Here is a 17,303-nt window from a genome sequence, read left to right on the forward strand (position 1 = left end):
GTTGAATACCCCTGCCCTAGACTGATGTGTTACTCGATTATGTTCACCTCCTTTGTAAGTTGCTTTGGAAAAGAGCATGTGCTAAGCAAGTAAAAGTAAAACTTGAAAGCAAATGTGAACCTTATCTGTTTTGCTTATCATTATCACGTATTGCTATATTTGACATAATCAATGAAGTGTAGTTGGACAGTAGCTGCATGATACTTCTGTGTCCACCACAAGCCTGGATTAAGACCCCCACGTGCCCCCGGTTTGTTTAAAGCTCCTTATGGCCACACTGTCAACAGTGCGGAGCGGTGTTTACAGATCTCGCTTCGGGTGCGCGGAGACTCCGTGGTTTCATCGAGCGTGGGGTGCATGTGTTTGGGGAGAAGGGCCCTTCCCACCCCATCAAATGGGACAGTAAATCTGAGATGAACTGATTACGCCCTTTTTTTAAATCATTGAGTAGCCTTGCAGTGTTTAAAAAGCTAATACTGTGGGCCACCTGCAAATTGTCATTAGTTTGGCAAAACCAATTAACGTAAGTACCTTTTGAAGTTAAACAAATAACACGACAGAACCGAACGACAAGTCGACAGAATGAAGCACGTTATTTTTTTCTAAAGCTGATGGTGATGCTGTGGTCGGAAGAGAGCAGGACGGAGCTTTTGAGTGAGTAAAAATAACTTTTATTTGTATTTTTTGTATACATTCAAATCATCGTATACTGAGGGAGTACGGATTTTAGGCTTTGATGCTAATGGGGAGCCAATATTTGTAGCACTTTTTACCTCTGACTGAATCAACCTTAAATTGCTTTTGTAACTTTCCCGAAAACCGATGTATTAACGGAGTTCTGCTGCTGTCTTTTTCACACCACCAGGGACTGCATGTAGCAGGTTCAAAAGTAAGCAACTCAAATGAATTAATATTAGCCCTCGGTTTAAAAAAATACAAATTCTGTATATAGAAAATGACTTCCACATACACCCGATTAACCGACGGCACTATAACGGAGCTGCGGTGGGTTGGCACCCTGCCCGGGATTGGTTCCTGCCTTGTGCCCTGTGTTGGCTGGGATTGGCTCCAGCAGACCCCCGTGACCCTGTGTTCGGATTCAGCGGGTTGGAAAATGGATGGATGGACTATAACGGAGGCCCACTGTCTTAGAAAACTTCCAACACGGTTAGTTAATAAAACCTCGTGAAGCTGCCGTGTTCTCCCTACAGTAGCGTCTACTACATTTCCCAGAATTCCTTGCTCGTTTCCTGTGTGGCGTCCTCGAGGTCGCCTATTGGCTCTCTCCGATTTGCCAGCCGTTCTCGCTGTCCCAGCGGTTTCCATCCGCCTGCCGCTATCCTGAACTCCGAATATGAGCAACACCACAAGTGTGCAGGCACCCTGACCCTCACTCGACATCGCAGGGGGCGACGTTTAAAACTTTCTTCAGAGTGTTGAAGTGGCATTCAGTACCTGGTGGGGATGATCAGGAAAGAAACCAACCGATCTTACCAGGAGGTATGGTGGCATCGCTTACTCGCCGTTTATCTAGCTAAGCAAATGGAAAGGCAAACCTTTTCGCACCCCCGGAGGTGGATTATTTCAGCAGAATCTAATGGTGTGTTTACTCGTAAGGTAAAGGTTTTGTGCGCCTCTTCAATGTTGCAGTATTTCCTGCGGGGTGCCGCGCAGCGTCTTTCGCATCATACAGTAAAACTTCGCCATCCATCTATCGCCCCGACCGGCCGGAAGAAGCACCCCTGTCACTTGACAGGACGCCCCCGCTAACACCCATGCGGATAACAACACATCGTCAGCAGTCTGGACTCTCGCTGCAGACATTCCGCACTTTAAAAGCGCCCGATTGGTGACTGAAAGAAGCGAAAGTTATAGGGGGCAATTAAACGCATTGCAGAGGTGGACGTCCACGCGCGAACAGGACCCGTGCGCACGCGCACATCGCGAGTCTCGCCCACGACAGGTCAAGTAGGCAGTTTGCACGTCACGCGGGAGTTTTGGTCGACTGTGTAAATCGGGTTAGCGGAAACACTTTTTTTCTATTAACAGTTGCATCCTTTCTCGGGTTTCGTAGATTTCCGTGGGAGTGGAATTTTAGGGATTGATGGAGTGAGTTTGGACAAGCGGAAGTCGTCGTGCCACGACAACGTATTGACTGGGGCGTCTTGGTGATAATCGCCCGCCACCAATGAGGCGAGTGTGACAATGGTCATTCTTTATAGACATGCCAGCCTTGTAGAACAGAATTCAGAGGGGTTTGGGTGAGGGGTCTGCATGTGATGGGCACCCTTGGCAAGGGTGGTGGTACTGGTTGGTGGGTCGGTCATCTCCCTTGAGGTTTCTGCACCATTGGCGGTGATACTGGTTGGTGGGTCGGTCATCTCCCTTGAGGTTTCTGCACCATTGGTGGTGGTACTGGTTGGTGGGTCGGTCATCTCCCTTGAGGTTTCTGCCCTTGGACTTTGTAGTCTGCACCCTTGGGGTTTCAAGTAGGGAAGTTAAAGGATTTCAAAGAGACTGCGATTTGCTAATTGATAATCCCAGATCTTGGGAGATATTCTGTCTTTATAAATTTCTGGATGGTTGGCCATGCGTGTCTGTAGAGCGCTCCACCGAGACTGATGGCCTGTTTCCATTTCGGACAACGAAGCAGATGATAGTGGATTGTGGTATGTTAGCCAAATCCAAAGAGTTCTTAAGAAATCGCACACCCTATTTCAAGTTGTAGCAAAGCTGGTGGGTTTCAGTTTCTGCTGTCACGCCAGTACACAAATAGTCAGCAGTGACGTCTGCTTTTCATAAACAAGTTTCGTTGAGTTGACTTTCAAGGGAACTGCATTTCTGCAAAATAAAACTTGGAAAAATAGTTTTAATTATGAATAGTCATTTAGTATTTACATTCATGAACATTGCCAGAGATCAAGAAATCCAGATTTTAAGACCTGGAATGGCTGACCCAAGTTTCAAGGGACTTGTTATTTAAATAGCAAAGCTTTTAAAGTGCTTTGGAATATTTGTATTTATTAGAACTAGTTCTGTCCTATCAACTGTTAAATGTTTAAAGTCCTTTATTGTATTTTAGCTGAGTGAAGAAGCAGAAAGGGTTGCTGCTACTGAGCGCGAGCTACTAGACAATTTGGAAGAGCTCGATTCAGTGTGTGAGGACGGCAGCACTCGGCCAGGTAAACCTTCATTGTACTTTTTCTTTATATTTCTTTGAGTCTTGTTATATAAGTGGGCTTACATCTTTACATGCCTAGTTTAAACGTTTGAGGCTATTTTAACAGAAAAGGTTAAGTACAGTAAACCACAAAAGTACTTCACCCTTCAAACATTAAAATGTGACTCCATGCGTACTTGTCCACTCTTGACTCCAAACATCTCAATGTCTGTTAAGTTTATTCCTTCTCTTCTTGCATGGCGACTCTTCAGTGTTTTCACCACATGCAGATGGATGGGATAAATTGTATTTTATTTGTCCCAAGAAGGAAATGTAGCTTTTACAGAAGCTCAAGTAATATAGAAATATAATAATGAACATCAGCGCTCCTCAACCACTTATAAAATCACAAAAAAAAATCTTAACAAAAAAGAATAAAACATGCAACTTGAGTGAAGATGAGCGAGTAGTCCGCCATTATGAAGGCACATAGCCGTCTGAGGCAGTTTTAGTGGAAGTACGATGAGTGAACTTGTTAGACGTGTACTCCTGACTTTCTTGTTTTTGGTGGTACTTTCAGTCGGTGTCGTTGTTATTTATAGCCCAGTGTTTTCATAATTTATAGACTTTGCATGTTTCTTTTTACTAATTTGATTCATACGCATGTTAATAAATTATAATTTACTCTCTAATTTTACTCTGAAGGTTTTTCAAGCAGGACAGCTGGTCTGTTTGAAATGATATAATACCACGGCCTAGACATCTCAGTAAATATCATGCTATGTTTGACTGGTATTTTGTACAAAAACCCACCAATCCATTTTTTTAACCTGCTTATCCAGTATATGACCATAGGAAGCCACAGCTCATCGTGGTGGCATTGAATGCACAGTAAGAGCTAGCTGGCTGTCTTTGGGATGGCAATACTGTACACCGCTTCCAGGAGTGTTACATGACTTACATTTAATAAATACGCTCGACAGTATTTTAACCGGAGTTGTTTTCATGTCTTTTAGCTGAGGATGATGAAGGAGGGAGCAGCAACCCTTCATTACGATTCAGTAAAGCATGTCTGAAGAATGTCTTCTCGGTGATCCTTATCTTCATCTATTTGCTCCTGATGGCAGTCGCTGTGTTTCTAGCCTATCAGACAATCACGGACTTCATGGATAAACTCAAGCATCCTGTAATGTCCGTAACCTACAAAGAGGTTGACAGATTTGATGCTCCAGGTTTGTGTTGGCGTACCGAAGTTGGGAATTAAGGGCAAGAGCATTTAAGGCTAAAGCCGGGAAGCACTTCTTTACACAGAGTTGTGGAATCTAGAAAACAAATACAGAGTCGTAAAGTTTAAACGGAAAACCTGACAACCACTAAGAAGTATCTGGGTGTGATACGGAGACAAATGAGCTATTAGCTAAAGACTTGAGCCCACAGCACTCAGTTATTCATTCCTCCTCATTTGTTACATTTTTTATGATCTTATATTAAACAAAGTATCCGTTAGTAACTTACAACTTGAAATATCTTGCATTTGTGATTTATACTGTACCATTTACTAAGCTTGATTAATCTTGGCAGGGCAGTGAGGGAGCCAGGCGGCTATCCCAGCAAACACTGAATGTGAGGCCGTGCGAATTCCTGGAGAGAGTGCCAGTCCATCACAGGGTCAACACACACAGTCCCACTAGGGCCATTTAGGCAGCGTCAGTCCATTGAACCTGCATGGCAGGAAACCAGAGCCCCCAGAGGACACCTAGTTGGTTTATCTTCTGGGAAATTACTCTGAAAGATGTCAACTAATGTGAAATGATTAATCAATAAACAATAAAATCAAAGTAGTAAAAAATAAAATCAATATTGTGGAAAGCAGCCCGGACACAGACAGGCGGACATCGTTTTAAGCACCCAACACACGTTTATTTACAGTATTTACAGTTAGTATGAAGCACACACCCAGTGCCACAGCGCCAATCACCCCAAAGTCCAGGCCTCTTTCCTCCGTGCCTCTCTTCGCCGCCTCCACTCCTCTGCTCCAAGACTCTCGTCCACTTCCACCCGACTCCAGCCATCAAATGGAGGGAGGTGGCCCCTTTTAAATACACCCAGATGTGCTCCAGGTGCTTCCTGGCAATCTTCCACCGGCACTCCCCAGTGTGGCAGAAGTGCCGGCTGCTATTACCGCATTTAATTCCCTTCTCCATCTCTTATTTACATAAATATTTATTTCTCCCTTTCTTTTGTTTATTGTTGCCTTATTAAAAAGCCCTAAGCAATTCTCCTTCGGCTAAGCTCTCCTTCTCAGGGGTGGGGTTTGATTTTGTCTTCAATTTTGTTGGGTTATAAATTGATCTATCTGTATGGAATGATTACAATGAAAATTAATAAAATAAAAATAAAATTAAAAAAAAAAAGAAGTGCCGGCTGCAACCCCAGAAGCACTCCGAGTGTCCCTGCTCCTCTTCCCCCTTCCGGGTGTGTTGGAAATGCTGAGGTCCAGGGCTCCCAAGGCACTGGGGCGCCCCCTGGTGGTGACCACGGGCCCCTACAAGGTTGAGCTTCAAAGCTCTGTACCCATGGTCCCCATAGCAACCAGGGCGGTCGCCCCCACATGGTCTGAGGAAGGCATAAGCCCTGTTCTGGTCTTCCTGGGCGTCCCGGCCGGGTCGCCCCCCCAGCCACCTGCTACAATAAATATATATAAATATAAATGTGTGTATGTGAGGGTGTGTGTGTGTGTATATATATATATATATATATATATACACACTGAGAAAAGCGCTATATAAATGTAATGAATTATTATTATTATTATTATTATATATATATGTATATATATAATATATATTTGTGTTTGTGTATGTTTGTGTATATTTGATATATAAATCCACACTCGCATCACTCACACCGTATGGTTCAGTGCCGTTCTTCAGTTCCTTAACACATTTGTTGCAGAGGACAGTGTGCACTGCTGTAGGCCCGGTGAACGTTGCTGCGAGTCCAAGGACTGCTAAGATAAAGCCCCCTAGAAGGTGGGTGGTAGCGTTGGCTATTTCTGGGTCGGCCCACTCTATCTATTTAAGAGCATTTTTTGATGTGGTATGTTTATACAAATACTTTAATTTCTTATTTAATCTTCTCCAATTATGTCATTATATAGGTTTCCTTTTCATCGCATTTCTTGCTAATATTTTGTTTTTTTTTGACCAAGACCCAGGTGGTCAGTCACCCAGAGAGTTTTAAATGCTGGGATGTTGCAAACTGTTCAGTTGAACTGATGAAGCCTCTGAGTTGTGATTTTTCTAAAAGTGATCCAGCAGGTCCAGTTGCCTTTCAGTTATTAATAGGTTATGCGCTGGATCACTGAGAACATTCATTAACACGTAATAAAATGTATTTTTCACAGCTAAGTACTTTTAGTTTGGACTTTAATATCAGTGCGGCACACTACGTATGGACAATTGGTTGTTCCATGTTTACTCCAAGTTAGAGTAGATTGCTTTCTTCCATCCGTCCATCCATTTTCCAACCCACTGAATCCGAACACAGGGTCACGGGGGTCTGCTGGAGCCAATCCCAGCCAAGACAGGGCACAAGGCAGGAACCAATCCCGAGCAGGGTGCCAACCCACCGCAGGACACACACAAACACACCTACACACCAAGCACACACTAGGGCCAATTCAGAATCGCCAATCCACCTAACCTGCATGTCTTTGGACTGTGGGAGGAAACCCACGCAGACACGGGGAGAACATGCAAACTCCACGCAGGGAGGACTCGGGAAGCGAACCCAGGTCCCCAGGTCTCCCAACTGCGAGGCAGCAGCACTACCCACTGTGCCATCGTGCCGCCAGATTGCTTTCTTATTGTTTCCATATTGTGAAACTCTCCATTGCAGCGAGTGCTCCTGTGGTGCAGCGGTTGTGCATGAAGCCCACCTTTAGGACTTGGTCACGCTCCAGTTGGTTAGCCGTAAGTGTATCTTGGAGATTTGACTGACTGCGGACTCTCCTGTCTTTGTTCATTTTGTTAAGGTAGATGATGTAAATACGCACACGTCGATACATTTTTTGCTCTGAATTTGCAACCTTAACATGAGGAAGCATCCAGGATTTTTGAGACGTTTTCAGCGATCGAGTAAATTCATTGTGTGTTTCCCAGATTGCTTCCCTAGTAAAGTTTCACCATAAAAAAGATAATGTTTGGTGCTTGGTGTGTGGGTGTGTGTCCTGTGGTGGGTGGGTTGGCACCCTGCCTGGGATTGGTTCCTGCCTTGTGCCCTGTGTTGGCTGGGATTGGCTCCAGCAGACCCCCGTGACCCTGTGTTCGGATTCAGCGGGTTGGAAGATGGATGGATGGATAGATGGATGGATGTTTTAAAGTTTTTTCCTGTCGTTTTATTATGTAACAGGGATTGCTCTTTATCTTGGTAAGGCCGAACCCCTAAGCTGTAAACATCACTATCATGATCACATTCCTCCTCTGGAGAACCCAGGACAGCAGGGTGCGGTCGAATGCCACACGGAACAAATCAACTACACGGACCCCTTCACTAATCACACCACGGTAGGTGAATTCGCGTCACTGACACTTTTCCTGGAGCCTGTTGTACGACGGCTTTTTAATTAACCTCCTGGTTATGAGTATCTCTCTTCGTTTTGATCTCCCTTTCATTTTAATAAGATCTTAACTGCTTATTCTATTTTTTCATTTCCCTTTGTAAGCATCGCAAACAAATACTGCAAACGTATCACACACTGGGCTTCAACTGGTTTGTCTTTTCTGTTGATTTGTTTTTATTTTTAGAAGCAAGCGTTGATTGTCCGTGGACCTCGGGAAGTTAGGAAAAGGGAGCTGATTTTTCTACAGTTTCTGCAAAACAAAACCGAAGAAGACTTCAGTGCTATTAGCTACTTGCTCTTCTCATCCTTCCAGGACTTTCTGTTAAGGTATGGCGGTGATTTCTAGTATTCTGCATACACAGTTGGCGTAGTGTGAGATATTATCAGTGTTTCCTTTTGTGTTCTATCACCAGAATACTTGAAATCAGCAGTTTAAAGTTTAAAGTGCCCACTGTGAAGTGTACATACCCAGTACTGTTGTTTCACACTTTGGTGTAGTCGCTGTGTTTTCCATTCACCTTCACGGCAATCTCCTCCTTTCTAAAGAGTCATTATAACTAGAGAGTGAGAGGAGGTTGGGAGCTGGCGCAGAATACGGTGTGTGCCACCCCCACCACACGACGGGCCACCGGCATTGAGATCCGAGTGCAGCTGTACAACGGGCGACACCTCCGCACCACACTGAACAGTTTACAGTGGCCAGGGTGCCAGTCCTGCCACCAACCCCCAGGTTTTCCCCGTACGTTTGGAGGACCCACTGGCAGGGCTGGACGTAAGTTAACCCATTAACTGCCACAATCCCCATTTGGGGATCATGTACTTTAAACCGGGAGGAAATCCTTCTCCAAACCAGCCAAGAGTCGTGTTCCTGTTGATATCAGAACCTTTGGAACTGGTCACTACATTGACCGCACAGAAATGGGCAAACAAAGGAAGTGTGCAGTGTGTAAGACTAACGCAAGAAAACAGTGCTGCAAATGTAATGTTGGACTACATGTTGAGTGTTTTCCAGTATGGCACCAAAACTGGGTAGTATGTGTCATGATCCCCATTTGGGGATGGCCAAAATTTTGAAATGTTTGGAAAAAGTACAAATGTTGAGATTCAAAATATATGTTTTCCTTATTAAGCAGATGTTAATCTATAACAATAAAGCGAAAATATTCAGAAAAAAAATTGGCAGTTAATGGGTTAACATCATACCCAGGACGGAGCGACTGCAGGATCAGGGTCTACTGCTCAGGGGGGCGTATTACAGGATTTGAACCACCAGCCTTCTCTAGCCTTAGAGCCACCACTCTGCCTTAATATTAAAACCTATTGTGACATAAAGCGCTCTATAGCGCCCCGTTGAACCATCCGACAATACGTCAGGCACCAGGTAATCATCCAAATATTTCAATTTATTGTAATAAATGTGCACAAAGCACCCTCCACTCCACAATACTCAATAACCAAGCAATAATAATAATAATCACAATCCTCCACTCCCAGCAGCTCAGTCACCCTTCCTCCCAACTCGGCTCAAAATGCTGGGGTGTCCCATCGTCCTTTTAAAGTCCTTGACCCGGAAGTGCTTCTGATCCCTCAGTCCATGTGATTCTTAACTCTTCTGGGTCAGGTGAAAACTCGTGACGGGTTATAGGGCAAACAGCAGTCCCCGGGCCTCCCTGCAGCGACCCCTGGCGGCCCCCATGGTATCCAGCAGGGCTGTGAAGGAAAACTCCAAGGTCCATGATGCCCTGCTGGAATTCGGGGCATCTCTACGTCGCAGGGAGGGCTCCACCTGGCGGCTTGGGGGTATTGGCCGAGATAAGCTGCCGGCCATAGTTCACAATATTTAAAAAAAAAAAAAAAAGAAAAGGATGTGTACAAAACAGAAACCCTGTGCTGGCTGGGATTGGCTCTGGCAGACCCCCGTGACCCTGTGGTAGGGTATAGCGGGTTGGTTGGACAATGACTGACTGACTGACAAAACCGAAATGTCAGAGTTGGAAAGTCTCTCTCTTCTTCTAAGTTGACATTCATTGGAAGTCCCCTTTGTCGACTGCCACTATGTATTCTTTGCCTCAAGCCATGTGTGCCATCTTTGTTGTTGGTGTAGTGGGCTTCTCAGACTGCCACCCTCAAGCCAGACCCTCTCTCTGTTTATTTGACTTCGCTGCTTCAGTGTCTCCTGCACTTCTCTGGTGGGCTCACTGACGCACGTTCTCTCGGAAGAAGGCGCACTGTCTTTGAGAATGCAGCAGTAACGGTGACGTATTTCTGTAAGGTCCCTAACGGTATAGCATGGGCTGTGGACAGTGGGGGGGTCGAGGAGCCGACGGGCTTCCAGCATTTTCACAGCAGGCCAGGGGCCAGCACTCCGTCAGCTGAGCTCTGATTCATTTCGTTTGTTAACAGGCACACTTTGCTGGTAACGATGTTTCTTAGAACAAAGATGTGGGGGGAAAAAAGCGATAAAAGTTAAGAAGTGTCAGCCTCGTGCGATGATTGGAGACACACACAGATAGTCCTCTTAAATATGCCGCGTGTCCCTACTTTGCTCTGGCAATCTGTACAATTGTCGTCCTGATGTTTTGTAAAATGGGTCTCTCTCTGCCAAGAGCAGGCAGTTTAATTTTTAGACTTTCAATGTAACGCCTCGCAGTTCATTTTGACGACGCGTAATTCAGATGACCCGTTGAACACTCGTTCAGTAAATTGAGTGAACACACCGCAGTTTTCTCCAGACACACGTTCACTTTTCGATGAAGCAGCTTCAGTTTCAGATTATTTTTTTTTTCTCTCTCTGAGCCTCCAGTTTTGTTTTTATTTTGATTAACGTGATACTCTTTTAGCCATTTAAGTTAACTATGACAATCTCCAGGTCTGTGTCATCATGAATCTCAGCTCTGTTCCATGGACTAAAAATGTAAATAATTGTCAATGCATCAACCGTTTGAATCCTCGTTGCTGTCGACCTTTTGCATTTGTTACTTTGTTGTTGTGTGTGAGAATTATTGAAAGAAGCTAAGCAACAAATTGAAAACCGTTAAGTAAAACAGAAATCACGATTACACTTTCAGCCAAGATAAAGCTCAGTTTATGAAGAACTGTGAAAGCTCCTACTCCATTTGGACTTTCTCTGGTGGATTTCGAACCTGGGTGAAGATGTCCTTGGTGAAGACGATGGAGAAGGACGGCAGTAAGTCGGTCGAGTTTAGACAAGAGGTAAATGATCAGAGTAACAATTTGTGGTTTTAATTTATCAACATTTTAGTCAAATAAAAAATGAATAAGTGAGGGGGGTTTTGGAAGCATAATTTATAAGCCACATTTTAAATGTATTTAATGTTTTACCTGTTTGTGTTACACTGCAGTTGCTTTTTTATTGATTTTATTAAAATCAAATAACATTCTATACAAATAAATTGAAGTTTTACAAAAATAGGTTCAAAACAAATCAACCCCCGTCTTTTAATGAGATGCAAAGTTGTATATAAATATTAAAATAAAAAGCTGTGCAGTAGACAGAACAGGGAGAAAATATTTGGATGGTAATAATTACAGTTGATACTATGAGGATGACGGTAATACATTTAGAACTGTGATGTTTTACATACCAACTAGCAAATGTCTGGAAACGCTAGCAGCAGCACTAGGCCTGTATAGCGCCTCACGGGCATCAAGACTGGCAAGGCAAAAGTTTTCATACTTTGTATAATTTCTTCCTTTTAGTCGGTTTGTGTTCAGACCATAGTGTGTGTGAATCTATCCATGTATGGAATTCTGACAACTACGCTATCAGATAGAAAGATAGTGTAGTTGGCAGGATTCCATAGATAGAAAGATAGCGTAGTTGGCAGGAGTAGAGAGATAGATAGATTGAAAGAAAGAAAGATAGATAATCTATGGAATCCTGCCAACTACGCTATCTATGGAATCCTGCCAACTACTCCTATCTATCTATCTATCTATCTATCTATCTATCTATCTATCTATCTATCTATCTATCTATCATATAGTGCCTTTCACATCTATCTATCTATCTATCTATCTATCTATCTATCTATCTATCTATCTATCTATCTATCTATCTATCTATCTATCTATCTATCTATCTATATGCACTAAAATGTTTTTCCGTGCAGAAAACAAACGTAACTTGTAGTGCTCCTCTGTCTAACTAAATATTAAACAGTTCATTCAAAATGCAAACAACATTTACTGAATTTACATTTCTGATAACTGATGAAGAGCTTCATATTCTAGGTAGTTTTAAAATGAAATGCTGTCTCTTTAAACTTTATGATATTCGTGTTTTGCACGTCAAGCCGCTCAGTACTTTAGATATCCAGGTATAGAATAGAAGTTTTTGTCCAGTAATATTCAAGGAAAGCTCAAGCACCCGCTAACTGCCAAGCAGCTGTTCTGTCCTACAGACGCATTGTCTTGTGTTTTGTCCACTTTGAACTCTCATTGTTGTTGTCCTGGCTGACCAGTCAATGTGTTTATAATGTTCAGTTTTATTGATTTAATGTCAGTGACACTTGTTGCTAACTGAGTTTCTGACCACTGTAGAACACCTTGTCCCCAGCACAGTCATCCACACAAGTATCTCTGAGGTCCTCCTCAATCTAAAGAAAAACAAGTAAGCAAGTAAACGTGAATTTAAACTCCGTCCTAGTAATAGCAGCAGCCACTCCGCTGTTCCTAGAATGAATGGTGTATATACGCTCTTTCATTTTTCTCTCTTATTTTTTCTTTCTTTAATTGACAAAACAAATCAATAATTCGTTCTGAAGGAAGCTGCAGGGTTACAGGCACAGGCCTAAAAACTCCCAGATCCTGAGCATGTTAACAAGGCACAGATCCAGGCATACGATCACGAGGCTCGTCTATAAGAGCACTGCATGTACAGCACAAGGTGTAAAGTGGTGAGTGGTGAACGCTTTCGTGTTTCTTCATGAACCTTTGAGGTGCACCTCACTTTTCCTTCTGTTTTAGCAATAATGAAGTTTGTCTTGATTCGAGTTTTGTCTCGGCTCAGTGGCTGAATATTCTTCCTTATCCTCCATTTTATATCCTTGAATTAGACATGAAGTACAAGGCTGTGTTCTCAGTCTAACCGTACCCAGTGGCCCGCCGTTGTACTGCTCCACAAGTGTGCACAGGAGGGGAGTATCGAGCTTGTGGAGCTCCGCTCTCGCAGACGTGTGGTGTAGTTGTGTCGACGTGTCGGACATCTAAATAGCAAAGAGAAGAACACGGTGAGGCACGTGAAAGAGTCCCACAGAATGGACATTTAGCTCAGCTCGGTGTTCTGAACCCTGCACTCCACTCACCTTCTGTGACTCACTTTTTTCAGATGAGTTTTTAAACCCTTGTGGGTTTCTTTCAAGAACAAAAACCTAAATGGACGTATCGGCTATTACTAATGTCAGGCTACTGCACACAGTTGAAGCAGTCAAAACACTTTGGCTTACTACGATTGGTTTCTACATTGTTGAGCGTTGACATCTTGGACGTTCTAGCAGTGATCCTCGTGACACGGGACTAATACTTGATGTGTGACATCACCATGAAAAACATCTGCTCTGTCTTGGCCAGAGTGATGTGGAGTAGAGGACAGAAGATAGCAGTCGCCCCAGAAGAGAGACGCGTTTAGGGAGGAGGAGATTGGAATAAGGGGTTTATTTTATAAAGCAGAACAGTCAAATGAAATTTGGGAGCAAAAAATCAGTGCAAATTCCAAGTGGGTCTCGTGTCGACAGGGTGTTCAGGTGTTTCAAATTCCGCTTGTTCTGACCTGAGGGGGATGAAGCATAAGAGTGCTCATTGTTTGGTTAAAATGCCAAGAAGAGAAGTTACTCATCACCTTCATCAATTATATGTCCGCTTCGAATTCCATACAAAAACCATGCATGTGTCACAGAGGCTGCAACTGAACTCATTTCAAGGTGCCACCTCAAAGTGTTGTGCGGGATTCAAGGTGGGCACGTCTGTACTTGGAGGTGTTAATAAAAGTTTGTGAAATTTACAGCCGCAAAAGAGAACAGGGAGGAACAAGTGCAAACAAGAGGACTTTGGTGTAACAGAATTCTCTTTCTCCGCAGTCCAGCGTTGTAAAGTACAACGACAGAAGACCGGAATTAGAAAAAACGGATCAGCTGTTTTTTGTGGTTTTTGAGTGGAAGGATCCCTTCATCCAGGAAGTACAAGACGTAAGTTAGTGATTCCTTACAACAACCACCACAGCATTTATGTGTAGAGCACCAAGATTCCATGTTTTAGAGTTTAAAAGGTTTGCCCCCCTTGCTTCAGACCTAATTTGTGTATTTTTCTGTTTGCTTTAAAAGTTCTCATCGTGTACTCTGAAGTTGTCATCTCCGGTTTCCAACTGAGCATGTTCCTTCACATCTCGACTCCCAGAGCTCTTGAATTATTTTCAAATGACTTTGTACCAAACTCAGCCTTTCTGTCGGCTAGAAACTGAGCACTTGGCTGTTGAAATGTGAAGGATGTTCAGTTGGAAGTCGCGGTTTGTTTCTTTACTAACAGCATTCCCGGTCAAAACTAGTGCTGCTGCCTCCTCATTGGTCCTGGGTCCAAATCCTGGCCAAAGTGCCAGCTCTGTGGAGTTGGCATACTTGCCATTTTCCTCCAGAGAGACGTCAGGAGCAGGCGCTGATTGTCACACCCACCACATGATAAACCAACTCAGGACCCCAGATTAGGAGCCGAGTGCAGCCAAGCCACGGGTGACACCTCGGCACCACACCAGTTCAGAAGGAGTGGAACCAGTGGGAGGAGTGCCAATTCTGCCACCAACCCCCAGGTTTTCAGGACAGAGCAATTGCAGATTAAGGGTCTTGCTCAAGGGCCCAATGAAGTAGAGACCCTTTTGGCATTTACGGGATTGAAACCGGCAACCTTCTGATTACCAGTGCAAATCCCCAGCCTCCCACATTCCACAAATATGAAAGCTAATCGGCACGTCTTATATAAGTGGGAGGGTCCATGAGAGACCCCCGTGAATCTCTCATACTTCTTGTCAGCAGCAGCCCCTGTGACCCTAAGCCGGGAAAAGGGTCCGAAATTTTAAAACGAAAAGAGTGGAAAGAAAAGGAAAATGACGGAATGTTTGTTTCTTTTCAGATCATCACCGCGAATGCTTGGAACACCATCGCCATTCTCTGTGGGGTCTTCCTGGCTTTATTTAAGGCGGCCGACTTTGCAAAGCTAAGCATAAAGTGGATGATCAAAGTCCGAAAGAGACAACTTAAACGCAGGACGCAGGAGATGAATCATATCGGCTGAAGATGGGCCGGGAGTTTGTCTTCTCCATTTCAAAGCCACGTGACGCTGAGCACTGCGTCGTCCTCTTCAGCATAAGCTAATGGGAATCAAACCTCGAGACTGGTTTTAACAGGGGGTGCTGACATTTGGTTTTAACTCATAGATGTTCAGTAACGTTACGTTTTAAGTTTTATTTTCCTGATTTTAATCCAGTAGTTCAGTTCCCGAGTTCATGCCCTGGACGAGTGTGGAGGAGATGAGGGAGACGTAGATTTGACTTTGCACATTTCCTTCAGGCAGAACGTACAGAATGAGATATGGAGACTCCTAAAAACAGGAGGGGGCAGAGGTCACCACGGGGGGGCTGCCATGATCACCGCTGGGCATCGTGAATTTGATAACGCCGATTACTCACACAAGTAGAAGCACTCGAGTTTATTTTGCTTTTGTTTAATAAGTTTAAGCGGAGGGACGAGATCTCCGTCTCTGCAGGTGCAGATTGAATTTCAAGTAGTGGATGAAAGGAAAATGAAAGGGCAGATGGGTAGAAGTCGAGGCAGTCAGTGCCGCGGCTTTGTGACTCGATTAGGGAGGCAAACGATTAACTCTGAAGCTTTGAGGCAAACGCTTCTGAAAACGCCTCGAGTTGTCGTGTGCCTAGTGGAGATGCCGTGACCATTTAATGCGCATTTCAGTTGTACTGACCTGTGGGTGTTTGTGGGTAAAAATGCAAACGACCAGCTATGGCGTCTTTCATTCACACGAGAGGGCTGCAGAGAACAGGAATACATTTAATCGTAGGTGGCTGCGTTTTATGAGTCCACAAACGAAGGGCCCATTTCTATCCACTCCTGATTTTAAGGCCTTAACAGTTTGACGAGCTGCACTGAACTAATCCTTAGCTACCTCACCTTTACATTTGGAAGTTCTCAAGCATTTGTACAATAAATGTAACCATGCTGTATTGCTGTGCTTTGCGTGTTTATTTGTAGGTAGAATATCTGACTAAAGGCGCATGTCTTTAATGTTGAATGTCTCAATCAGTGGCGTTCACTCGCTTGGCCAGGGAGTGTTGTGTGTCGTCACCACAGTGTTTGCCTCACGGCTCCGATTTCTGATGGGCTGATGGAAACGGAAGCAGAGCCGCGTAGGGAATTGTGTGGTTAGAACGTTCAGACATCTCTTAGCAAAGTTGGTTATTTCTGATGATATACGATGAGAAGATGCTTTAGATGTTAAAGATATGCACTGCTTGTTTTTCGTCGAAGCAATGAAAAAGTATTCATTATTGTAACGGTACTTGACTGGAATAATAACTCGGTCACAGGCACTAATTTAGTGTTGGTTTTTATTTCCTTCTTATATTTTCTTAGCAGTTTTCCGTTTCTGGACTCTTTTTGCTCACAACTCTACTAACCCATCTCTGAAAACGCAGATCAGGGCCAACCAGCGGAGTTCTGCTAGGACCCCTGTGGGCCATCGGAGGCGTCCCTTGATTTGTAGAATGTCACTTTGAATGTTCCTTTCCTTTCACGGATGAGTCGCTTTTCTGACTGTGCGGAAATGTGTTGTTCATACGCAGAGCCGCAGGATTAAAACACGGAGGCCATTTTGTTTCGTTTTTTCCTAATGTAGATTCGCCCGAGGGATTCTTACCCTTGTGGTTTCCTGAACATAAATCTACACAAGTATTAATCAGTAGGAGACTTTAATTACATTGATGTCCGCTCCTTGGTGATGGGGAGATTTTCTTGATGTCCCATTAACTGTGAGTGTAGAGAGATTAAGATGGAGGAGACCTGCCGGTGACGCAGGCTAATGAGGTCGGCCTCGGGGGTCTCATTTGCTTGATCCGACTCATCGTGTAATCCTTCTTTTCCGGTCATGCCCGTATTCTTTTATTCCTTCCTTATTTTGGATGGCATAATCACAGATTAAAGTGGCTGACGAGTCTGTTAGAGGGCCCAGATCTCCGTCTACAAACGTGACCAGTTCACTGCAGGTAAGATGTTTGTTTGTACTCTTTAATCCAAAGTGAACCGCTCTGAATACAGAAGGTGCTGACCACTCATCAGTCTCGATTCAGTTATTCAGTCAGCTGTTAATGTCTCCGTTTGTGTCTTTACTGTAATCGCCTTGTGCCACACATAGGAGACGGACATTTCCTTAAGGAGGCCTCATCCAGCCCGTTTTGAGTATCAAAGGAGGAGACGTCACCTCGCCAAACCAGGACTAGAA

At 44.0% G+C, this 17,303-nt stretch overlaps 1 protein-coding gene across 1 annotated transcript; it reads left to right on the top strand.

Annotated features, from left to right (window-relative positions):
- Positions 1-1,256: 1,256 nt before the first annotated feature.
- On the top strand, positions 1,257-16,024 carry pacc1 (proton activated chloride channel 1). The gene is made up of 8 exons (XM_028820562.2): positions 1,257-1,500; positions 3,083-3,182; positions 4,177-4,392; positions 7,574-7,728; positions 7,969-8,111; positions 10,853-10,997; positions 13,883-13,990; positions 14,925-16,024. Exons 1-8 carry the CDS (start codon positions 1,465-1,467, stop codon positions 15,084-15,086), a joined length of 1,065 nt encoding a protein of 354 aa, XP_028676395.2. The 5' UTR covers positions 1,257-1,464; the 3' UTR covers positions 15,087-16,024.
- Positions 16,025-17,303: the final 1,279 nt, after the last annotated feature.

This window comes from Erpetoichthys calabaricus, chromosome 15, assembly GCF_900747795.2.
Source record: "Erpetoichthys calabaricus chromosome 15, fErpCal1.3, whole genome shotgun sequence".
Lineage (NCBI taxonomy): Eukaryota > Metazoa > Chordata > Cladistia > Polypteriformes > Polypteridae > Erpetoichthys > Erpetoichthys calabaricus.

Bases quoted from the DNA above. Each gene is read 5' to 3' on its own strand.
- pacc1 (XM_028820562.2), top strand. From the start codon at position 1,465: ATGATCAGGAAAGAAACCAACCGATCTTACCAGGAG. The intron at 3,183-4,176 runs GTAAACCTTCAT...CATGTCTTTTAG, and splicing joins GGACGGCAGCACTCGGCCAG to CTGAGGATGATGAAGGAGGG. The intron at 13,991-14,924 runs GTAAGTTAGTGA...GTTTCTTTTCAG, and splicing joins TCATCCAGGAAGTACAAGAC to ATCATCACCGCGAATGCTTG.